Source organism: Phacochoerus africanus, chromosome 11 (assembly GCF_016906955.1).
Source record: "Phacochoerus africanus isolate WHEZ1 chromosome 11, ROS_Pafr_v1, whole genome shotgun sequence".
Taxonomy (NCBI): Eukaryota; Metazoa; Chordata; class Mammalia; order Artiodactyla; family Suidae; genus Phacochoerus; species Phacochoerus africanus.
In genome coordinates, this window is record NC_062554.1 from 103,423,120 (window position 1) to 103,449,649 (window position 26,530).

The 26,530-nt window shown below is 34.6% G+C and overlaps 1 protein-coding gene across 1 annotated transcript in view; it reads right to left on the reverse strand.

The window, feature by feature from the left end:
• Window positions 1–26,530, reverse strand: part of ORC5 (origin recognition complex subunit 5) — an 84,255-nt gene that overhangs the window by 28,337 nt on the left and 29,388 nt on the right. The window contains exons 7-12 of the mRNA XM_047753141.1: window positions 23,641–23,689; window positions 23,462–23,552; window positions 18,470–18,522; window positions 16,055–16,167; window positions 14,240–14,287; window positions 6,434–6,544 (exon numbers count right to left, since the gene is read on the reverse strand). Coding sequence (XP_047609097.1) covers window positions 6,434–6,544; window positions 14,240–14,287; window positions 16,055–16,167; window positions 18,470–18,522; window positions 23,462–23,552; window positions 23,641–23,689 — 465 coding nt within the window. The remainder of the gene's footprint in view (window positions 1–6,433; window positions 6,545–14,239; window positions 14,288–16,054; window positions 16,168–18,469; window positions 18,523–23,461; window positions 23,553–23,640; window positions 23,690–26,530) is intronic.

Below are 26,530 nucleotides of genomic sequence, written 5' to 3' on the forward strand. Positions count from 1 at the left end.
ACCAACTACTATAAGGTCTCTGAGGGCCCGAACTGCATTTTCTTGACTTCCATATTCTTTATACAACACAGCCTGGAACATAATAGATCTTTAATAAACATGTGTTAAACACATTTTTAAGCAGAGAAAGAAAAACTTAATTCCAATTAGGGGAAAAAAAATCAATACTGACTCTGAATTTGAGATGTGAATTATTTTTATTTTAAACCTTTTTAATTAAATAAATATGGGCAAAATTTTTTCACTTTAAAAAAACTGAAAATTATGTAAGTTTTTCATATACCTACCTACAGTTAAAGAAAAATGCCAAAAGCCTGGTTTTGGTTGAATAAATGTTAGCTGCCATAAAATGTATAGCAAAAACACTCCTACAGCTATGGTAAACTAGAGATGAAGCATCTGCTTCCAAAAAACTATCAAACATAAAATAACTACATCATTTTGCTTTCTGATTAATGATAAATTCATCTGGAAAATACCAAAATAATTAGTTTAAATATATCCTGTATCATAAACGAACACTTAAATAAGCAAAAAGCACAAGGTTAACTAAATGCTACTATAGTTAATGCAACCCTTGTCGGGAAAGATCAAATTGATTCTGACTAAAAAATAAAGCTGATGTAAAAAAATATAAGTCCAAATATATTCCAACATATAGTAGCATGATGTGAGTTCAAAAGGGAAAAAAAAAACAAAAAACAGAAAAGTATATTTTTGAAAACAATGCATCTGCACATTACTAACTTTGCTCCAAAATGCCATTTATACTCTTTAAAATGAAAACAAATTTTACAAGGATATTTTAACTTAAAATTTCTTATTAAATTATGTACAACTAAATATGAAATGATTCAGATATGAAATACTAATTACTGATAAAATACAACTTGTCAATCTGGTACAAAGAATAGCCAGAACTAATTTGTAAAGAACTATGCTCCCTTTATTTTTCAGTTGTTTCTTCATGTTAATTCAGAGCAAACTCTTATAATAAGCAAAAAAAAAAAAAAAAAATTTAAGCCTCCCAAAGTGCAGAATTACAGTGAATTATCTTCAAAAGTAATTTTTCAAAATGCTAACTATTCAATGAAAATCAATAATATGTGATTAAGTATATGTATAACTGAATGTCCTTAATTTTTTAAAGATAATTTTCCTTTAAAAAGTCACTTTAGAAACCCACAACAATAATTTCAGAAATAAATTCTTCAGCAATTTTATCCTCTGGGAAAAAATAAAGCAATATGGCTTAATATTTTTAAATAAATTATATAGATGATAATCTTAAAGAACTGTATGTACTTCTGGCCATAAAAAAGAACAAAATAATGCCATTTGCAGGAACATGGATGGAGCTAGAGATTATCATATTAAGAAAAATAAACCAAAGACGTCATATAAGATCACTAATATGTGGAATCTAATAAAAAATGATACAAAAGAACTTATTTACAAAACAGAAATAAACTCAAAGATTTCAAAACCAAACTCATGGTTAACAAAGGCGAAACACTGAGGGGAGGGATGAATTGGGAAGTTGAGAATGGCATATGTACACTACTATATACAAAATTTACTGGTAATAAGGACCAATTATATAGCTCAGGGAAATTTATTCAATGCCCTGTGATAGCCTATATGGGCAAAGAATCTGATAAAGAATGGTTATCTATGTATATGTATGGCTGATCCACTTTGCTGTACACCTGAAACACACTGTAAGTCACCTATGCTCCAATAAAATTTATTTGTAACAAAGGAACTGTACTCCTACTGCCTTCACCTAAATATAAGACTATGGAGGGGGTGCGCAAGGTTGAGTAAGAGAAAATACAGAAATATCGAAACAATGAAATAAATCATTCAAAAGTTTCCAAATAAATTATCAGTTTTCTTTAAGATATAAAAGATAAAAAGCATAGCTTGGTTTTAATATACTTTTGAAAAAACAAAAAAGACAATTCAATAACACTTTTTTTTTTTTTTTTTTTGCTTTTTAAGGCCACACCTGCAGCATAGGGAAGTTCCTAGGCTAGGGGTTGAAATGGAGCTACAGCTGCAGGCCTACATCACAGCCACACCAACCCAGGATCCGAGCTGCATCTGCAATCTATACCACAGCTCATGGCAATGCCGGATCCTTAACTCCCTGAGCAAGGCCAGGGATCAAACCTCTATCCTCATGGATACTAGTCAAGTTCATTACCGCTGAGCCATGGCAGGAACTCCCAATAACATTTCTTTTAAAGACAATACATGGTCTTCAAAAATGTATCTGATCAACTAATTTTTGAAGGTAATACCTACATATGCTTAAAAATGGTAGAGTTTATCCATTCTATCCATACTGAGGGAAGAAAAAAATGAAAACATCACAATTAATGCCTTTCATTCACTAAGTTTAGGTATATATAGAAAGGCTACATTTATTTTATTTGAATGAAATTTTTTAAATGACTCATGATCATGACTGTAAAACTGTACTAAATTGAACAAGGGTAAAATTAAAGAAAAATTTAAAAACCATATAGTTCAATAAATCTGAGCATTAACGTACTGTAAAATGCTAAAAGCGTTACTATTCTTTTACTTTTTTAAGGGACTAAAAAATTAATGAGAATTTTATCTAAAATTTAATAAAGACTAAAGAAATTCAGAAGACTGCCAACTAAAATATACTACTATTATTCACACTATTCTGAATTTGACGATTATTCTGAACTGGACTTTTAATGTTAGAGATTCTTAAGCTCCTATTTTCATAACTTTATTATAGAACAGATTTAAACAACTGATGGAGATAAACTTCTGCTTCAAGAGAATTTTGAACATATATACCATATTTAACCAATTTGTTATATGAGAAAAGTACAAATATGTAACTGATAAACCAAGCCATAAGATAACCTATTACTATAAAACAAGTCCTTAAAACAGCTGAAGATAGATAAAATGAATAGAAAAACAATACTGTCTTACACAGGCATATTATAACCAATAAAAAGCAATTTGGTTCCAGGTGGAAAATATTCATATAAAACAATTCCTTAGCAATTTTACTTACATTTTCATGAAAGTGCATACAGGTGAGCGCACACACACATACATCATTAAATATATTTGGGAAATTTCATTTTATTCTAATAAACCAATTAATACACAGCTTTCTCTAAATATCAAAGACAGTACTAACAAGTACAAGCTAGGTTTCCCTGCTAGTCTCAAAACTAGAATGCAACAATATTGCCATCTAGTGTTGGTATCAAATAAGCACCTCCAATACAAACTCACTCCTATGGGCAGGCATATAGTTTTGATGGATAAATAAAAGGATTCAAAACAGAAAAAAGTCACTGAGAGATAATGGGAAGAAAAAATTTAAGACGTGGGAGAAATACCTTTCTTCTGGATGCAATTTCTGCCACATTTTGTTCTTAAACACAATATGGTATTTGATTTTCTTTGATACTCCATGGGCCAAACAAAAGTAAAGGTCAACTTCCAGGGATGTTACAGTCAACCTCAGTATTCACGTGGAATTGGTTCTAGGACACCCCCCACCGCCCATTTAAATACCAAAATCCCACGATGCTTAAGTCCCTTACATAAAATGGCATAGTATTTGCATAAAACCTATACACACCCTCCCATGTATTTTAAACTTTCTTTAGATTACTTATAATACCTACTACAATGAAATGCTATGTAAATATTTGTAAATGCTTTGTAAATAGTTGGCTATGTGGAAAATTCAAGTTTTGCATTTTAAAACTTTCTAGAATTAAAAAAAAAAAAATTTCAACCCCTAGTTGCTTGAATCTATGGATGCAAAACCTGCAGAAATGGAGAGACCACCTCTGACCCAATCTCTGTGTCCCAAATGGAATTATGGAGATCAGGTTCTAACTGATTTCTCATCAAATAAACATGAGCAAATTCTTTTAAAACAATGTTTTAAAAATACAAAATTTATCATTTTGATTAATGCTAATGAGAAGAGGTAAAGAATAAAAAGACTGAGGTTGTTAAAGTTGAAAACAATTTAGCTTCATTAAAAAATAAAGACACATTCTGGGCTAAAGTGTTAAGTACAACATTACCGGCACTGCTGAAAACATAAAGACGGTGACACTGTGCATCTATAATTAAAGCTTCAGAGTAGCTAGTAGACCGCTAAGTCAGCAGCCTCTCATTACTATGATTGTTGATTCCTATCAACTTAGATCTGCTGCTAGGAAATGCTATCAATGTTAAGTATAATACGTAACCGTGGGGTTAACAGATGCAAACTATTGCCTTTGAGATCCTGCTGTATAGCACTGGGAACTATATCTAGTCACTTATGATGGAGCATGATCATGTGAGAAGAACGTATATATGTACGTGTGACTGGGTCACCTTGCTGCACAGTAGAAAACTGACAGAACACTGTAAACCAGCTATAATGGAAAAAAATAAAAATCATTAAAAATGTTAAATTGCATAAGGTGTGAATGCGGGGGTGGCAGTATTACTACTGGATCACAACTACAGTGACTGCCACCATTACTACAATACAACCTCGCTCACCTTCAACTAAGCAGGTCTGACACTTCACAACTGTGTCTTCCTGTTTCCTAGTCCCACAATTTTGGTCATATTATCCTCCCTCTTGGAGCTTTATAATTCCTATCCATTAGAAATAAAATGTCAGCTAATTTTACTTTTATTTTTACTTTTTTACTTACTCATTTTCTCAGTTTTGTACCATAAACATGTATCACTTAGAAATATTTAAAGAAAAAAATCCTACTCATTCTCTGTAGGCCAGCTCCACGTTTCTTTCACCTTTTCTGTGAAGTTTTCAAGTTCTCTCCTCTGGCTCAGTCCAGAAGTGATCTCTTTCTATTCTAAACTCGGCAGAGTTTACTTCTCTAACTATCTAGCATCCACTTACAGCCTTACAATACTATTTTTATGTACATGTTTTGTTATTCTCCCAGAATAAATTATAAGCTCTCTAAAAGAAAATAACCCACATTTATTATTATTATTATTTTTGTATCCCACTAACATACCTAATTTTAAACACGTGATGCAAAAACCTTTCTGCTTTATTTAGAAGCATTGCCCACTTCACTTAACTAGACTTTAATTCTTAAAAATTCACCTGCTTTGTCAAAATGGTAAAGTCAATGAACCTCTCTGAGGCTCAATTCTTTACAATAAAGGTCATAGCTGTCTACTTCATAGTTACTGCAACAGCAAAAACCAAACAAAAAATTCATGTATTCTATGTAGAAAGCTATTAATACAATGTACAGTTTGACTAAAAATTTTTTCCACATATATATCCTGAAATACAGATTAAAATGGAATTAGAGTTTTTAAATGATTAGCATCAGGGCTACCATCTAACTACCCACCTAGCTATTTAAATAATCTAATAACTGACTAGACTACCTTTCTTTTAAAATGTAGTAAATTGTAGATACAATTTTCTATAAAGCTGACTTACATAAAAATCATCTAACTTCAATGTTGAGCACATTGAGAACACAGCTATTTTTGGTTTTCAAAAACTTCTTTAAATGAAGACTTAAAAGCTACCACCATGCCTTAGATTACAAAGTCTAACATCCATTCAGGGACCAAATTTATTTGTAGTGAATTAAAATGGAAATGCTATTATTTACACGTTTTCAATCTAAAACTATAAACATAAAACAAAACGCTCATTAAACATCTGCAGTGACTTTGCTTTTAAACAAATACTAGTTACATCATTTGTTTTTTCTTCTATTCACTCACGTCATGTGTTAAGTACTGTTTTTCTGGACCATTCAGGAAATCAACTGTGACTCTATCTTTAATAAATAGGTTTTTCTTAAATGTCACCTAAAACATTATAAACACTTTATAAAAGAATTGTCACATTTTCTATTTTTATGCTACTGCTGCCATCTAGTGAAAATTTTGAGAATTTAGTCATTGTGGAAAATATACCATTTTTTTAAAAATGCCTGTCAACCTACAAACTGTACATATGAGGAAATAAGAACATTATGGATTATTTTCTTACAAATTTAAAAAATTTTATTCATTAAATTATATTTCTACATAATTCATTAATTTAATCATGAAGCCCCTTTTAGCTTAAGCAAGGTAACTATAATAATTTTTAAACAACTTTATTGAAAAAAGAAAAAGACAAGAAACATCAAGTTGTTCTTGTCATTAAGTTATATCTAAATATATGCAAATTCAGCGACACCCTCAAAGATTATATATCTGAAATTTCAATTACTTACCAAGGACACTCTTCTTTATACACTTAAAATAGTAACATATGCTGACCAAAAATCTATATACCTAGAACTCTAAGAATCACACTACCTGAAGAATTCCATAAAGATGAAGATGATATACAATAATCTATCATTAAGCTTACCTGGGAAAAGATATTGGCTGTTGGAGCAACTCTGCTGTCCACAATACTATATAATATTGCTAATAATCTGTCTAGTGGAAACGGTTTTGGTCCGAGGAGATGATTGCTTGTCTGTAAGAAAAAAGAGCATGGATTTTCTTCTTCTAGCAGAGCACTCACTTTCTGTACTATAATTTACCAATAACATATTTACACTGTGCATAGCTTCCCAAAGAGGCTGGTAAATCTAACTTGTAGTCTCCAAGTTAAAACTTTACCTGATATGACCATGATTTATCTTTTTACATTTTCTTCAAGATGTTCTGATTTAGCATTAACAAATATTAAAGAAAAGAACTCACAAGTCATGCAGTCTGTCCTGAGCATCACCCCATATTGGCGTTGTAACCAGATGTTAAGTGACTTAGCCAAGTCATTTGTCAAGACAGTGCACAACCAAAACTAGGGTCTCGGCTCGAAGCCCTAGATCAGAACTTACTAACTCCTCATCATCCCTCTTTGTGCCACTGCCTGAAAAATGTACTTGTTCAACATTCATAGATTTTAAAAGGTCAGTTTTAATAAAAACTAGCTTAGAAAATGAACTCAGTGTTGTACACCATGTGAACAAGCTGTCAGTCTGAAACAATGCAAAATTTATTCAAGTTTTAAGACTGTAAATGTTCATATTTGTCTATAAAGTCAGGAGTACATTAATTACTTGTCCTTAGATAATTGCGTGCTCAAGGGTCTGCATAATTTGATAATTTTATTAGATAACTTTAGTAGCAATATAAGAATTTAAGTACTCTATATTAGCAAGGGCAAATAAAATGAGACGCTCTATTTACATGCATGAGAATAATTATTTCTTTAAAAGAATGACTAAGTAAAAAAAACTATTCAGAATTACAAAACAAAGTATTTACTTCACCTATTTATAACTAAAAGATAGTTTCAAATCATCTTCCAGGTCTTAAAGTTTATATGCTTTTCTTACTAAATACATTTAGAAAAGAGGTTATACATAACACTGCACCCACCACCCAACTTTATCATACTCAAACATTATGCAACACATGTAAAGAAAGCATTAGATCATGTTACAGAAAAACTGAAGCTCCCTTGCCCCCTCCCACATTCCACTCTTCCTTTTCCTCCCTAGAAGGAACTACTACCCAGAAGTTGGTGTTTTTATCATTTTCATGACAATTTTTATACCACTACATATGTATCCATAAATAATACACAACATTATTTGCATGACCTGGCCCATATAAATAATTTTGGACATTTCACCCTATCAAACTTTTTCCCTTCAACATTGTTTTTGAGATTCATTTTAATACATATAACTCTAGTCCATTTTTTTTTGTCTTTTGTCTTTTTGTTGTTGTTGTTGTTGTTGCTGTTTCTTGGGCCGCTCCCGCGGCATATGGAGGTTCCCAAGCTAGGGGCTGAATCGGAGCTGTAGCCACCGGCCTACGCCAGAGCCACAGCAACGCGGGATCCGAGCCGCGTCTGCAACCTACACCACAGCTCACGGCAACGCCGGATCGTTAACCCACTGAGCAAGGGCAGGGACCGAACCCGCAACCTCATGGTTCCTAGTCGGATTCGTTAACCACTGCGCCACGACGGGAACTCCTCTAGTCCATTTTTATTTATTTTTTAATTTTTTTAGGGCCACACCCATGGCATATGGAGGTTCCCATGCTAGGGGCTGCATCGGAACTACAGCTGCTGGCCTACACCATAGCCACAGCCACAGCCAGCAGGATCCGAGCCACATCTGCAACCTACACCACAGCTCACGGCAACACCGGATCCTTAACCCACTGAGCGAGGCCAGGGATCAAACGCACAACCTCATAGTTACTAGTTGGATTCATTTCCACTGCGCCACAATGGGAACGCCCCATTTTTAAACTACCTTACAGAATTCCATTTTATGACCACTATCTGCTTTAAAAAACTAATCACTATAATTCATGACAAGGAATACTATGATGGTCAATCCTGTACATTTCTCCTTGTGCACATGTGGGAATTTCTCTGTGGGACTGCTCAATTAGAGGGCAATGGATAAGCAATTCCTGCTGTATAGCGCTAGGAACTATTTCTAGTCAATTATAACAGAGCATGATAATGTGAGAAAAAGAATGTGTTTATGTATGTGTGACTGGGTCACATTGCTGTATAGTAGAAAACTGACAGAACACTATAAACCCCCTAATGGAAAAAATAAAATTAAAAAAAAAAAAAAAGAGAGGGCAGAGAATGCTGTATGTTCCTCGATGTCATTTCTTCTTAGGCACTTAGGTAGACTACATGTCTCACAATCTCCTACACTTAGATGGAGGCCATCTGATTGAGTTCTGGCCAATGGGATATCAGCGCAAGTGATGCAAGCTACTTCCAAACCTGGCCTTTCAAACCAGTGGATCCTTTAGTCTTCTTTTCCTTTGGGGGCAACTGTGGAGGCCACCATGTTTTACTTAACATCACTATACAATGAAAGAGGACTGCACAACTCATATTAAACTGTGTAGTGTGCAATACATAAAACTTTTGTGATGTTAAATCATTGAGGGATAGGGAGTTTGCTTTTCAGTACAGTACTGCCCAGCCCATTCTGACAAATACAAAGTACATTCACATGCTAACTTTATTGGATATGATGAACCTGCAAAATACACAGGCTCTTATTCTTCCCCATTATCACAACACCTGGAATTATCAGACTTTTTTTTTTTTTTTAATTTTGCCAGTCTTAGAGTGTAAAATATTATCCCACTGTTGTTTAAAGTTGCATTTCCCTCACTAGTAAATGAGGCCAATACTCATGTCACTTTTGCTAGACATTCAAGTTTCTATTTGTATCATTTACCCATTTATCTACTGGATTTTTGCCTTTTACTTACTGATTTGTATGTCTTTAAAAATCCTAGATACTGGAATTCCCAACGTGGCGCAGTGGAAACAAATCTGACTAGGAACCATGACGTTGCGGGTTTGATCCCTGGCCTTGATCAGTGGGTTAAGGATCCGGCATTGCTGTAAGCTGTGGTGTGGGTCACAGACATGGCTTGGATCTGGCATTGCTGTAAGCTGTGGTGTGGGTCACAGACATGGCTTGGATCTGGCATTGCTGTGGCAATGGCATAGGCCAGCAGCTACTGCTCCTATTCAACCCCTAGCCTGGGAATCTCCATATGTCGTTGGATGCGGCCCTAAACAAACAAACAAACAAACAAAAAATTAGATACTAGAGTTCTCTGGTGGCCTACTCTGTCACTGCTATGGCTGGGTTTGATCCCTGGCCGGGAACTTCCGCATGCTATGGCCGTGGCCAAAAAAGAAAAAAAATCCTAGATACTAACCATTTGTCAGTTGCATGAGTTCAAGAGCAGTGGTTAATATCATGGGAGTCTTTGAATTCAGAAAGTCCTGGAATTTGATGCTGGTTCTACCATATTAACTATGTAATCTTTGGCAAATTAACACAAATTTCTCTTTAATATTCAGTTTCCTCATCTAGAAAATGATGATGATAGTAACTACATTCATTTAGGTCACTGTGAGAATTAAGCACTATCATATGCAGAGATTAACAATGTTTGGCTTATACTGCTATCATATATCATATTACATGTTTTCCTTTTCTACACAAATGCCTTGAAAACAGAAGATGTTTTATTTACCATTTTCATCCCTAGCACCTGGGGTTGTTAGTTTCATTAGTTAAATAAATGAATAAATGAAAGAATAATAAATGAAATGGTGTTAGAGGGAAGAAAGAAAAAAAATAAAGATAAATGTTGCGACATCTCAATGGAGTTGGTGTCCCTGTGCTTCATAACACTTAGCAATGACTTTGAGGTTAGTAAATATTACCTAACTTCCTAAAGTGTTTGGACTAACATGGGCTGCAATTCAGGCTGAAAATCACATTGTGAAAGCTGCTGATACTTTTCTGATTTTCACTTTTTAATTTATAATCAAACACATTTCCAATTTAAAATTAAAGTGTTCTAGCGCCATGTAGGGCCTATGATATTTACCTTCTTCACTGGACTGATTTTGTGTGCTATAAATGCAAAACGGCTTCCCAGCTAGAGAGGAAGTCAGAGTGTGAGAAATACCTCACTAGATTCACTACAGCTCATTAGAGAGAATAAAGGTCTGTACAAGTGGAAGAAAGAATCACAAAAAGAAACCAAACAAATTTTTGCAGATAAAATGCAATCAAAATTGGTATCAGATCAAATCAAGAAAAATAGAGACAGAAACATAAACTTACAGTTATAAATATTTACACTAGGAAAACTAAAATAGAAACAAAAGAAGTTTAATTGTGGAAAATGGAAGTATGGGTGAGAAGAGGAAAAATGTTTTTTCACATAAACTAACTGGCAAATAATGTGGTATCACGCACCTGTATTAGTGGAATTTAAAAGTAAAATCTTTAAGAAGTATCAACCGAGGATACGGAGAGAAAAGGAATTATACAACTGAAGATACAGAATAGATTTAAAGCAACTGTTATGATAATTATTCATGTGGCTTATTTTTTAATATGTGATGCCCTTATTAAATGGAGAGCTTCAGGAAGGCAGAGACCATGGATATTTTGTTCTCCACTATGTCTGTGGCATCTAGCAGAGTGCTTGGCATAAAGTAAGCATTAAATCAAGATTTTAAGAGAAGGAAAAAAATACAAAGAAAGTAGCAAGTGTACACAAACTTTAATAAATAAGCTCTGATTCTAAAATGACATGAACTAAAGACAAAAGAAGCTACTATAAACGTCAAATCTATAAGAACATCAGAAGAACTAGAGTTCACCTCGAACTAGACACATCTTCATGTTATCTTTGCTCATATAGTTCCCTCTGCCAAAACTGTCTACCTAGATTTGTACAAATCCACTCATTCCACAAGGATGTGTCTAAAGTGCCAGCTCTTTCACAGTCCTCAGTGATCAGTATTCATGTATTTCCCTCCTCAAAATTCATAAATGATATTTTCTTTCTCAAGAATAAGGCCTAAGGAGTTCCCATCGTGGCTCGCCAGGTTAAGAACTCAACTAGTAGCCATGAGGATGTAGGTTCAATCCCTGGCCTCACTCAGTGGGTTAAGGATCTGGCATTGCTGCAACATGCAGTGTAGGTGGCAGACACAGCTCAGATGTGGCATTGCTGTGGCTGTGGAGTAGGCCTGTAGCTGCAGTTCCTATTCAACTCTTAGCACCAGGAACTTCCATGTGTACATGTGCAGCTATAAAAGGAAAGAAAGAAAAACATAAGGCCTAAAATTCTTAGCTTTCTGTTCATTCTTTAATTTTCCTCATTCATTCAATTTATTCATTTGTGCAATAAATACCCACCAAATGTGACCAAGTACTAACATTCAGAGATGAATAAGTGGGCTTCCTTCCTTTTAGGAATTGGTGAGTGAGGAAATTCTTCCACAATTGGGCCTCAAGTGATTTTTCTCTCAAACTCACCATACACTCCAGCCAACTGTATTTCATTATTTCTTTTATATACACCTTTTAATTTCTCACCTCTGCCTCTTGGCTCAAATCACTTTCCCAACTGGAACATCTTCTCTCATCTTTGCAGGTCTAATCCTCACCTTTCTTGAGTGCTCACTCAAAATATAAGCTCTGCTACAACTCCTTCCTTCACTACCCCAGGCAGAAGTACCGATCTTTTTTTTTTTTGCTTCTCAGGGCCGCACCCTTGGCATATGGAGGTTCCCAGGCTAGAGGTTGAATAGCAGCTACAGTTGCCGGCCTACGCCACAGTCACAGCAACATCAGATCCACGCCTGGTCTGAAAACTACACCACAGCTCACGGCAGTGCCGGATCCTTAACCCACTGAGCGAGGCCAGGGATCAAACCCACAACCTCATGGTTCTTAATCAAATTCGTTTCTGCTGTACCACAGTGGGAACTCCTTTTTTTTTTTTAAAGAAGTACCAATCTTTTAGGACATGAAGTAGCTACACACAAGAGAGAGGGTACAAAATCAATGACAGGCCTATAGTAAAAGCCTAATCAAAGACAGCTCAGGGAGACAAAAAAAAAAAAAAGTCTTAGGGAAAGGGCACACTAGAAATGTCTTTTCATGCTAAGCAAATGTATTTGGTAAGGAAACTTGCCTACCAAACTCCTCCAGAGGAGGAAAAAAAGTCTTCTCTGAGACTTTTAGCTAGCAGCTAGAACTAATTCTGATGTGGGGGCAGAATACAGAGTATCTTTGCAGTCTAAAAACCCCCAGGCTGAGAACTGATTTTCAAATGATCCCAGGTTACTGGTGTTCATAAGTGCTTGCACAGAAGTAGATGTAAAAAACATTTCTAAAACTCTCAAAAATTCTAAAGATTAAGTTCAGCTAAAAATTTAAAATAATAAAATGTTCAGGAAACAGGACAGTTATGTGCAAGTCTGCAAAAAATAGAAAATGTGGAAGACTGACAAGGACTTCCAACACTGAAATACACAACAGAGTACAAAATAGGTTTTTTTATGTTAAAGAAAAATAGGACTAGGAAAAATATTAAAGTGAGCAGGCCGACTTGAAATGAACCAGCAAAACCTCTGAAGATTATCAATAAGATTACTAAAATTATAAAACTGATGTAATAGCAGATTGATTAGACAAAGCTAAAGAGAAAATAAGAAGAGAGAACTAAAGAAATTACCCGGAATATAGCACACAAAGATGAAAGGGATAAAGACTATGAATGACTTAACAAACAAAGAGAGTAGTGTGAAAAGGTCTATCATATGTCTAACCAGTGTCTCAGGAATGCCAGAGACACTGGTTAGAGAAGCTAGAGAGAACAGAGGAGAGGCAATACTGGAAAAGTTAATGACTGAGAATTTACCAGAATTAAATAAAGGCATCATTATTCAAAGTTAGGATGCAAAAATAATGCCAAGCAAAAAGAAATTCAACCCCAGATACACCACAGTGAAACTGTAAGGACACTAAAATAAAAAGAAAAGAGAACTTGAAAGCAGCCAGAGGAAACAGAGGAATAACACAGGAATAACGGACTCAGCAGGCTTTTTAGCAGCAATGATAAAGCCAAAAGACAGTAAAACGCCCTCAATTCAGAAGTGTATATTGAGCAAAACTGCTTTTAATAATGAAAGTGAGAAACAAAATTCACAGCTTTTTTAGTGCAAAGTCCATAATTCTAACTTCTTTATCTTCTGCCAACAGAAGCCGTAGTGGTTTAGACATACAAGAGATCTGTAAAATCCTTTCACCAATTTCAATCTTGCCCCACACCTTGACCTTCAAAGGTGCTTAGTGCTTCTAATTCCTAAGCTTTTCCAGATTCCTCAAGTTAAAATAGCTCGCCATGGGGGTCAGATTTCAGCCCTCTTACATCTGCTTAGTCATCTGGGTATCTATCTACTATTCAACTCCAAATTGTATACATTTCTCATCTGCTTGGTTCTTAACAGTTTACTTTTTAAAATTATTTAGTATCATCTTTGTGGGTTATTCCAAAGGTGAAAAGAGGAAAGCCAGCAAAATTTAATAAAAATTCTATGGTGACCTTTTCCGTGCATTAATTCACAAAAAAAATTTTGTCAACTCACTTCTATCTCTAGTGCCAGTTTACCTCAACTGTGCCCTCTCAATCATTGTATTCAACATAATAAAATCCTACTGCAACATCATAATGGTACCATATCAGTACAAATACTTATATCTGAATAATACAATTATGCATATACACACTTCTTATAATATCCTAAATTCATAAGTTCTTTCCATCAGAGAAATTACAATGTAAATACCTTTTCATGTTTCTTTAGAAAGTTGGTTTTCTTGATTTTCCCATGATGCTGCAATTAAGGAAAATAATTTTTTAAGATGAAAGATACAGTACTCCACAAAAACAGAAAGAATAATTTGTTTAAAATATGTCACACATAATGCTAATTATGTATCTTAGGCTTTATTATTTTATTATATTTATTACCTAAAATATCACCTTAAAATACCAACATATTTTAGGCTTTTTAAACTGTATCTTGCTTGTATGCAAGATTACTTTTGCATGTAAAGAAAGAGGTTTTAAAATAGTGATACTTGTATTGATTTATTATAGCACATTTATTTCTATAATGACAAAACTTTCAAAGATAAATGGATTTTTATTCATTCTGTAAGATAGCCTGTCAATCTGCATAAAATTGAGAGCATGAAGTTAAATAACTGGGATTCAACAGTGAGGAAAAAAAACCAGATGCAGCCCTAGCCCTCTTGAAACTACTAGTGGAAGAGACAGGCAAAAAATAAATAAAAATGTTTTATAATATAATTAATAAATCAAATTGTACATTGTTTTCACAAGAAAACAATCCTAAAATGATATTTCTCCAATTAATGTACATGCATAGAAGCTCTTGAATGTTCTGGATAATGACGTATGGAGTACTATAGTAAGGGCTTTAGAACAATAAAGCAGTTACTAGCCATAAAATTATTCCCAGCTCTCATATTTTTAAGAAACTTTTATTTACATATATATATATATATATATATATATTTTTTTTTTTTAATGTAGAAGTATTGCCTAAGGTATACCTGAAACTACCTATTGCAACCATTTGGTCTGTGATCTTAAAGTGAGAGATAGAGAATAAATGATTAAATAATTAAATTATAAATGATTAAAGGGGGAAAAATGATTAAAGGGGGAAAAAAAGAATATTGAAATTTAAGTATACAGAGATTGGAGAAGAAGAAATTCTAAGATGGAAAAGCCAAGGTAAACAAAAGCTTGGAGAGTGAGGTGGAAAAACAGCCAAGTTCTAGAAACAGAAAAGTTCAGTTTGACTAAACTTTTTTATTATCAGCTTGTAACTGGGTTTTAGCAAAATATATCTGGTTAATCTGGTTACAAGGTTATTTTTTACCTGGTTAACGAGGTTATTTTTTACCTATGTGACACGATACCATCGAGCAAATGGCTGTATGGAGAAGACCATACAGGGCAAATGAGTTCATCATGGAGAAGGAGGGTTTGGTGAAAGGTGATGGAGATAATGGCTCATGCATCCCAAAGAAACTCTATTTTGAAGTGTGTTGAAGTGTGTGGAATGCTCCATTGTTAGACAAAGCTGTTAGGGCCTCTAGATTTTATTATCAATATTCTTTCCAGGAAAGACACATCTGTTTTTTGCTGTCATTTTCACACTGTATGTCTTTGAAGATTCAGCAACCAATGCTACCTCCTCCACAAATCTTTCCTTCCTCAACACTTCCCTCCAAGTTGTTTATTATCATATCTCACTTACTAGACACAAATGCAATCACTTTTTAGCTTCTCTGCTCCAGCACTGTCCCCATCCCAAAAGTGGCACTCACCCATCCCCAATATCCTACAGTAAATTCTCAAAGAACACTGCTAATTGGCAAAGGGAAAGAATAAATGATTAAAGGAAAATAAAGAAATAAATAAAATCTTTAAAGAATGAGTCCTAAATATGTATTTAGCAAATGCAATCTCTTTTGCCAATCTCTGTCCTTTACAAATTTACAGGTGTTGAGGAATTTCAAAATATTCCCTAGATCTTCAAAATTGAGTGAAAAGAAATAATGATTACCTTAAGGAAAAACCTCTTGTCAGTTCTTGCTGGATTGTAAGAAGCGAGGTATGCAGCAATTAGAATAAACTTAGAGTAATATGGAAGTTCCACATGAGTATATGCCGAGAGACCTATACAACGAAATAATTTTATGAAGGTATATAACAGGCTACCATTAGACTTTAAGTATCTCTTTTCTTTTCCTTTGACTTCCATATGGTGTCCTCTAGTTAAAAGATTTTAAAGTGCCCTTAGCTCAAAGTGCCAGAATGATGGTGGCAGACGTGAACATTATTATTAATGATATGCTGTGCTCATTCTATTTTTTTTTTGGCTCCTCCTCTTCTGAAGTCTAAATCCTATTCATCCTGACCTGCAATGCCCATTCTCCATTAAACCTTCCTTGATGCTCCCCTATCACAACAAAACAAAATTTGTCTCTACTGTGAATTCCTACTTCGTGTATTTACTTGTGGCCCACATAACTTTATACCTTATATTAAGAGCTAATTAAACAGAAGTTACATTTCTTACATTATAGTGTTCATTGAAGGAGCCATGGCTAATATGTTCTTTTTGTATCCCCACATTACCTTGTACAAATGAACTAAATGAATAGATAAATAAAACCTAAGAGTCAGTCAAGCAGCAATGATTTTTATGGAAGGGGAAAAAGGAATCTGATATTCACTAAATATCTAGTATGTGCTAGGTGCTTTACTTAAGCATCTCTGAATCTCTGCAGTAACTTAAAGCTCGAGTCTTTCCATTTTAGCTTTCTGAAGACACCAAGTTGGGCTCAAGGTCACACAGGCAGTTGAACAAATTATTGTAGATTTTTTTAAATTCCAGCATCTATTCCTTTCCATTATATAACACATAACTGAAAATCATTTAGCATCTCCAGCATTTAGAAACCAAAATAGAATCTCAATGCCACTTCATTTCATACCACTTGGCCCACCACTAGCTACTGACTCAACTGTTTAAATAAGAATATTTTTTAAATTTATTTTTTAAACATAGCATTTTATTTTATTTTATTTTTTGTCTTTTTAGGGCTGCACCTATGGCATATGGAGGTTCCCAGGCTAGGGATCCAATGAGAGCTGTAGCTGAGGGTCTACGCCAGAGCCACAGCACCACGGGATCTGATCCACATTTGTGACCTACATCACAGCTCACTGCAGATCCTTAACCCACTGAGTGAGGCCAGGGATCGAACCTACATCCTCATGAATGCTAGTAGGGTTCGTTAACCACCAAGCCATGACGGGAACTTCTAATTAAGAATACTTTAGGAGTTCCCGTCGTGGCGCAGTGGTTAACGAATCCAACTGGGAACCATGAGGTTGCGGGTTCGGTCCCTGCCCTTGCTCAGTGGGTTAACGATCCGGCGTTGCTGTGAGCTGTGGTGTAGGTCGCAGACGCGGCTCGAATCCCGCATTGCTGTGGCTCTGGCGTAGGCCGGTGGCTACAGCTCCGATTCGACCCCTAGCCTGGGAACCTCCATATGCCGCGGGAGAGGCCCAAGAAATAGCAAAAAAAGACCAAAAAAAAAAAGAATACTTTAGATACCTACTTATTTAAAATAAATAAATAAATAAGTTGGCCCTTAAATAAAAGGAGAGGGAGAGTGTTAGGGGCACTGAAACACCTCTCCTATGAAATAGAAAATCTGTATATAACTTTTGACTCCTCCAAAACTTAACTAGTAACAGCCTACTGTTGACTGGGAGACTTACTGATAATAAAGACAATCAATTAACACATATTTTACATGTTTTATGTATATCTACATATATTTTATGCATTCATGACATACCTTATTTCCTTAATTTTTCTGATATTTTTCTAGGCTATGCAGGTCATCTGTTTTTGTTTTTTTTTAATTGTTGTGTATCTTCAAATAATTTTCCAATATATTTATTGAAAAAAAAAAATCTGTGTATAAGTGGACCCATGCAGCTCAAATCTGTGCTGTTCAAGGCTCAACTGTTGTTCTACTGGGATAAACCCAGAGTAACGGTTTCTTTGAAGAAAACAAAAGCACAAAGCTTTCAAAATATAACCACATGAAATTCATCCCCCAAACTACACTAACATAAAATTGAATTTATTCCATAAAACTTATGAAATCCATACAGAAATAAAATTGTGTTGTTTTAATATAAGCATTTAAAGAAATATAAACAGCTTGGTTTTCACATGATATAATTGAACATAAAACTGGTATTCAAACTTCACTTCCTCCCACTGCATTAGTGCATTCCTTAAAAGAAAATCATTAATTAAAATATCATGGTGGCTTGTAAATTCTCTTATGCAACACTACTGACTGACACTATCTTTAGTGCTAACTTTAGTGTCTTGATTATTAGTAATCAATTAAAGAAGAGTCTCTGGTAATTGTCTCAATATTTCCTTTGATACCTTTCAGTTGTCCTGGATCTATGTCATCTTTCTGTAGCTTTTCCCACTGTGAACTGAAAGAAAATGAAAGAGCAATAAAGGATGGAAAACACAAAATCAATACACTGTACTTAAAACAGGACCCTAGAAAAACTAATTTTAATTTGACAAAATAATTTCCTTATAAACAAGATAAATAACATATACATGTTTGTACCTCTACAAAATCACTTAGTACATAACAATATAAACGAATGCATCAATACACAGATGTTGACTTTTTAAAATCTCTCTTCCTCTATTCATAATTATAAAGCTATCAAAAAGCACCAACAAATAAGTATCACCTACCACTCAATAAAACTCCCAATATTCTAGTTATCATATTAAATACAATTGTTATAAATGGTAACAACTCCTACAGTAAGTATCATTACATCAAAAAACTAAGGCCCACCGTTAAGTTGCCTAAGGATATGTTCCCCAGCCAGTCAGTAGTGGCACTAAGAGCTGAATCCTTGTAAAACACCTGCAGAGTTCATGCTAACTCCAGGCCCAACTGTGATCTTACTTGCATTTAAAACTATTAAACAGCCCTAAATATTACTGAGAATAGGGAAGTGATATAACAAATCAATTTCATAGAGAAGCACATAACAATGAAGGGCAAAGACTGCCCTGGCAACAGAAATACTGGTTGTATGACCCTAAATAAAGCAATAATCTCATTATAAAACTAGGCAGTTAGACACAAGGATATTCAAAGACCCTCTACAACTCTCAAACTCTCTTACAACAGCCCTTAAAATACTAATTTAAGGAAGTTCCCTTGCGGCAGAGCAGGTTAAGGATCTGATGTTGCCACAGCTGTGGGGCAGGCTGCAACTACAGTGCAGGTTTGATCCCTGGACTGGGAATTTCCACATGCCGTGGACATGGCAAAAAAAAAAAAAAGACACTAATTTAAAAATTAAAGCCGGGGGTTCTCATCGTGGCTCAGCAAAAATGAATCTGACTAGGAACCATGAGGTTGCGGGTTCGATCCCTGGCCTCACTCAGTGGGCTAAGGATCTGGAGTTGCTGTGCTGTGGTGTAGGTCATGGATGCGGCTCGAATCTGGTGTTGCTGTGGCTCTGGCACATAAGCCAGCAACTACAGCTTTGACTGGAACCATAGCCTGGGAACCTCCATATGCCATGGCTTCAACCCTAAAAATCAAAACAAAACAAAAAATAAATAATTTTAAAAACCCAGATCAGAACAACTAAATACCCCAAATTAACTGTGTATATTTTTTCAAATCTTCAAGCGCAGCTGAAAATCGTAGGAATATAGCAATGTAAGGAATTCTAAAGGCTACTAATGTATGTGGAGAACAGACCTACTTCAACAATCTTACTTTCCAGATCAATCATTTTCCCCACCTTATAGCTAAACAGTGCTTCACAAATAATAAGGCACTTTCACATTCATTTCTTCTTATAAATGCAAATAAAAATAAATTTGTATCAGTTACAATGTCATATAACCAGACTTCGAGAGTTTAAATTGGTAAGATTTTTTATATGGCAATTACCAATTTAATGTTATTTAAACTTTCAAAGGACAACCAGGGGAAAACTATCTTCAATGGGAAGAGAGAAAAATAACATTTACTTAATGTCTATTACGAACCCAGCTCTTAACATACTCCACTTAATCCTCATAAACTTACAAGACAGTATCACTGCTTTTTTCTTTTTTTTTCTTTTTTAAACAAATAACAAGACTGAGATCCAGAGAAATAAACTAATTTGACTAGGGCTGCAAAGCTTCTAAGAAGTGGAACCAGCATTTCAATTGAGACCTGTCTGATAAAAGAAGTCCATTCGTGTTCTAAATAAATATATATGAACTACCAATTTCTAGAGGTGATGCAGAGTTATGGCAGTTGTATTAAGTAGTTGTATTAGTTGAGGTCACATGGGTTAGAATTTTAAGATGAACCAGGGAACAAAGTTGGAGACTTTTTCATAATTTGTCCAAATTCCTTATAAAAGCTACAAAACATATATTCCCAGTAACACCTTGCAGAATGAGGATCTAGCCTTCTATAGCTCTATTCTCCTTTTTCTTTATTCTGTTTATCACCATTATTTAATCTCAATTAGAAAAATGAGACACTGCTAACTCTGAAGATGCAGGAAGGCGCCATAAGCCCAGGAATGCGGGTAGCCTCCAGATGTGCCAAAAAGCAAACAGATTCTCCCAAAAGCCTTCAGAAGGAACCCAGCCCTTTTAAACTTCTGATATCTGGAATTGTAAGAATACGTATGTGTGGTGTTTATGGTGATTTGTTACAGAGTAAGAGACTAGAGACAATCTCAGAAGTGACCACTCCGGGTTAAATAAAAAGATGAACCTTTTAATATGTACAGTCAAGTCTCTATTTTACTTCTGGAAAGTTTTGTTGGATTAGAGTTTTAGATCTTAATTCAAACCCATTTTTCTCCTATTCTTTCTTCAGGAACTCCAAGTATATATCATCGTTTCACATTTATTGCATTCTACTTGATTATTTTTACCCCTTTTTTAGTTTTGTACTTTTTGTTGTTTTTATTCTTCTCCTCAACATACTTTACTGTATTCTCAGTTGAATATACTCTCCTTTGGGTATCTTAAAATTTCATTTTCATTTCTGAGATGACTGCTTTTGTTTGAATTTCATTCCTGAGTTGGTCAACTTTTGTTTCGCATCCTCTTGCTCTTTGCCCATTTACTGAGTTGTTGAATTTCTAATTTAAGGTATTTTTTTTCGTACCTGAAAATGCTTATTTAAAAATTTTAAATTAAGTTGGAGTACTGTGTTACAGTATTCCTTTGCTTTACTTTGGGTAGGAAGGGGGAAATTTTCATCAGCTAAAATGTTTTCATTCACCTTTTCTGTTTCTTATAATACCTTTGTAAGACTTTCTTATCTTTTCTCTTCATTTTGAAATGCCTAATGTTTGCCTGGATCAGGGTAAAGGTTTGGGATGGCTTAATAGAGTCTTAAATCTGAAGTGCTTTCTTTCACCTGCGGGAGTTTTTTTGATGGCCTAGCAGGTTGAGGCTCCCGTGTTCTCACCACTGTGGCTCTGGTTGCTACTGGGCAGTGTAGGTTCAATCCAATCCCTGGCCCAGGAATTCCCACATACTGCCCGTATGGTAAAAAAGAAAAAAGAAAAAAAAAAGAGAGAACCTGAAATAAATGTTGCAACTCTCATTTAAAAAAATAAATAAAATGTTTTCATCTGCAAGAAAGAAGTGCTATTTCTTTAATACAGTGCTATTTTGAGAGGGAAGGATTGCTGATTGCCTGATTTTACCATTCTCTTTTTGTCTGATGAGGGCTGTGGGGTGTTATCCTTAATTTCCACTCACTGCTTCCGAGACACCATGTCCTTCCAAGTCATCTGCCTACCCTCAAAAACAGTACTTTCCTAAGTCTGCCTTGTTAATTCTTGTCCTACATAATCTTGAAACACTTTCTTTTGATGCTCCAATAGCCAGTGCTGTAATCCTTTGGGTCTCACTTAGATTCTCAGTATTTTCCCACTCAGAGTTGGACTCTCTTTCTGGAGGTGATTCATCTGTATTTCCCCACTACAAGTCAACACCAACCCCTGCCCCCACTGTCCTCTCCTCTTTTCCTCATAGTCTTTGCTTAACTTTTCAGAGTTAAGCAAAGAACCTCAGAGTTGGCTCTGCTGGTTTCGGTTGCTTAGAAACTGAAGGTTATGGTCAACTCTGTATACTGCTGGCAAGGGTTATGAATGATTTTATTTGTTCCCCTTGTTGACCTTGTGGAGAGACCTGGATTTAGGTGGCCATCATTATCCTATGGGAAACTAGAAGTCCTTTAATTACATGTAAGAATCATTTTAAGACACATCCACATTTTTCTACCTTTAAAAGATCAGATCACAAGCTTTTCTACTGTGACTTCCAAAAATCCTCATCAAATAACTCTTTATCATTAAAAAGAGGAATAACACTATCTTTGTAATGTTTCTACTTACTCAGAAACTAAGTTCTTATAACAACCTAATTAAATCAAAGTAGTTACAGAATAAGGTATTCATGAAAGAAATATGATAACAAAATTGATTAGAAAGTGAGGAAAACTGGAGTTCCCATCGTTGCTCAGTGGTTAACTAACCTGACTAGCATCTATGAGGACACAGGTTCGACCCCTGGCCTCACTCAGTGGGTCAAGGATCCTGCGTTGCCATGAGCTGTGTTGTAGGCTGCAGACGTGGCTCGGATCCTGCGTTCCTGTGGCTCTGGCATAGGCTGGCAGCCACAGCTCCGAATGGACCCCTAGCCTGGGAACTTCCAAATGCAGCAGGTGTGGCCCTGAAAAAAGACAAAAAGACCAAAAAAAAAAAAAAGTGAGGAAAACAAAAGTACTGATATTTTTACATTTCCTATGTTGCTTTGTAATACAGGCTTAACCTAATATCTATAAGGCACTTTATTATTCACAAATCATTTTCAAATATATTACTGAAATCATCTAAAGATTCTTAGAGGAGGTTTAGAAATTTAAGGTAAATTGCTTAGACCACATAAGGCAGAAAATAGCTAAGATAGAAATCAAAACCATGTTCTCACTACACTATGTCTGTGCAACTATGTCTCCTGAGTAGTTTCATTACTATGAAATTCTAATAATTGACAAATGTAGATTTATGACTTGATTTATACATTTAATAATTAATTTTTATTATACCAAAGAGCTAACATAAACATGAAAAACAAAGTTGAAACTGATTTTCCTATAACTTTCCAGATTTAAAAAAATTAGCAACTATTAGAAATATGTCTTGTGCAATGCACTGGCTGAAAATTATTTGTCCTTCTCAAAATGATAAGAAATGATTGAAACCAGTTTTTTCCCCATGTGAGGAAGGTAAAGGAAGACATGTATACTTTAGTGAATATCACAAATAAAAGATACAGAAATAATAAACATACTACATAGAAAATTACCTTGATATTTCCCTGAGATAAACAGTCTGCATGGCTTTCTTCAAATGAGGTTCAATATTTCTCCAGAGTTTCCGTGTATCACGTTCACTTGCTACTCCAAAAGGGAAAAAATTTCAGTAATTTAGATCTTACAGAAATTTTTTTCAAAAGAAATACTATGATAGTAAAATTATAGTTACCTTCTCCTTTAACCACAGGTTCGCAATATTTAGGAAAATTAAGTATTGCCTGTAAACGAAGGGAAAAAAAGAGAAGAAAGCATTTTATCACCATCAGAAATTATTTTTCAGGAGTTCCTGTCATAGCTCAGCAGTTAAAGAATCTGACTAGGAACCATGAGGTTGCGGGTTTGATCCCTGGCCTAGCTCAGTGGGTTAAGGATCCGGCATTGCCGTGAGTTGGTGTAGGTCGCAGATGCAGTTTGGATCCCACGTTGCTGTGACTCTGGCGTAGGTCCGCAGCTACAGCTCCGACTGGACCCCTAGCCTGGGAACCTCCATATGCTGTGGGTGCGGCCCTAGAAAAAGACAAAAAAAAAGAAATTATTTTTCAAGTAAATTTTTATTAGATTTCAGGCAATTTTACTTCAGAATAATTGCACAAGTAAAATTTAATTATAGCTTATTCCTACAACAATAAAACCATAGTTATCAACAATAATAAAACATGTAAAATATTCCTTAATTGGGTAAATCCTGCCTATGTATTAGCCTCTAGATATAAAGTAGTGTAACAACGCATAATTTGTAATTTTAGGTCAGAATTATGTCACAAAGGACCGCAACACATACAGTAAAGTACCTCTAGCCCAAAGAATTAACCTATTTTTTTTTTCAAAGTCTGACCATTCTCACAAATTAAATGTCATCTAGTTCAGTTCACCTCATATTATGTGATTGGTAGCACCACCTATGATTATTACAACTTCAATTTCTTAGCATACCAGGCATACTAGATCAGAATCTCTGAGGATGAGATCCAGGAATCTTAGTTTTAAAAAAAAAAATCTCTCCAGGATTCTATGTATTCTAAAGTCAGAAAAACACTAACTAATCATAATTACTTAATAGTTTTCCATAAGTCAACATCAAAATTCTACTGAATGTAGTTTAAGTAACTTTATTAAAACATGCTGCTGCAATTTTTTAATATTAATTTGGTCACAAGTATGTCACAGTGAAATGATTCAATAATAAAAACCTAGAGGAAAGACTGTATATAAATGTGTAACTATACAATCTCAAATTAGGAAGATAAGAGAACTAAGAACCAAATCCTTGAAACACTTTTTCGTATTTTCTTTAATAAAAGGTAACTGTTTAAACCAGAAAAATCTTTCAAATTCTGCTAATATTAAGTAGAGAGAGACCAACTTTCCCAGATTTCAGATTTTTAGTTCTAGGTACTGATTAATAACGCTAAAATGTCACAATTTTAGCAATAACTGGTAAATAACTTGGCTGAATGAAAATATACTGCTTTCTTTCTTGGTAAAAACATTAAAATATATGTTTCGTCATATGTTAGGCCAGCAGCTACAGCTCTGATTAGAACCCTAGCCTGGGACCTCCATACACAGTGGGTGCAGCCCTAAAAAGACAAACAAACAAACAAAAAAATCTAAAAAATCTAAAAAGAGACTATGTATCAAGTTACTTAGTGTTACTGGTAATATCACCTAACATCATTATATATATTTTTATTTACAAGCACTTAAACAGTATATTTCATTTTATACCCATAGAAATCATCCGGGGTATATATTCTTGGTCCCACTTTAGAAATGAGGAAACTGAAGTACAGAAGATTAAGTATCATATTCAACATGACACAACTGGTAAGCAGTTGAGTTAAGGTATTTTAATATTAAGTCCTCTGCTCATTCTACCATATACACTTCAATTATTTGGCATCCCCTTCTTAGTCATTATGTCATAGTCACAGGACCAAATCAAAAACAGGCATCAGAAATTTGGAGCTATACCCTAAAAAATTACTAAGCTCTGGATGAGCAATTCATTTTTCTGAGTAATTTCTAAGAAAATTATGGTATTTGGAGGGAATGTTTTAAAATACAGCAAATTTAATGTGATAGCTTTTTTTTTAAAAAAAAAATCATGCTAAACTAAATTTTAGAAAATAAATTTTGCAATTCATATGAGTGTAAAAATAACTTCTTCAGCTGACCCTCCTAAAATTATAATCACTACTTCTTTAGGAGATCATAAGAATTGTCAGAGAAGACAAACCCAAATGACTAGTCACTGTAGTACTTTACCTCCTCTTGTCCAGAGTTAGCTTCCAAAAAAATACTTTAAAAAATACCAATTCCTAAAGCAAATTTAAATTCAGACACAGAAAATAAGCCCCAAAAGAAACTTCTGTAGGTGATTTATTAAATTCTAAAGAAATAATGCCACTTACAAACTTCAAAACAGGTAAAAGTGTCCATTTGAAGGGAAAAGGAAAATGTATCTTTATTATCCTATGTTCTACATATGCAGAAAAATAAGAACATTATACTATTTTTTCCTTTAATGCTTAAAGATGATTTCTTCTATTTGTTAGTAGTAAAGTCTTAAACATATTTCAAGCTTCAAGTTTATGAATACAATGTAACAATAACAATAAAAAGCGGCAACATCAGCCCTAAATAAAATCATTCCTCAGTGAAACCCAAAGGACTTTATAAAAACCCATTTAAATTTTATATTTTCTTTTCCTACAAACAGTTTCCCTAAATAATTCTTCCTTCCTGTATTTTACAATCTACTTTGAAATGGCTGCCAGCACAGATTCCCACAGGATTCAAGGACATCAGTGCTAAGGAGTAGTAACTGTAAGTTATTTCCCAGGAAGGACAGTGGATGAGAATTCACTCCCAGCTCCATTTCATCCAGGGACTATACAGTCCCTCTCTCCTCTGCCCCTCTGCTGTCATTTCCCTTGGGCACCAGGAATCCCAACACTTAATGATGAAACTGAACTAGAGCAGTGTCTTTTGTTCTTTCCCTACTCTGAAGTTGCTTGAAATCAACAGCTAAATCATAAGAGGCCTAAAATTTAAAA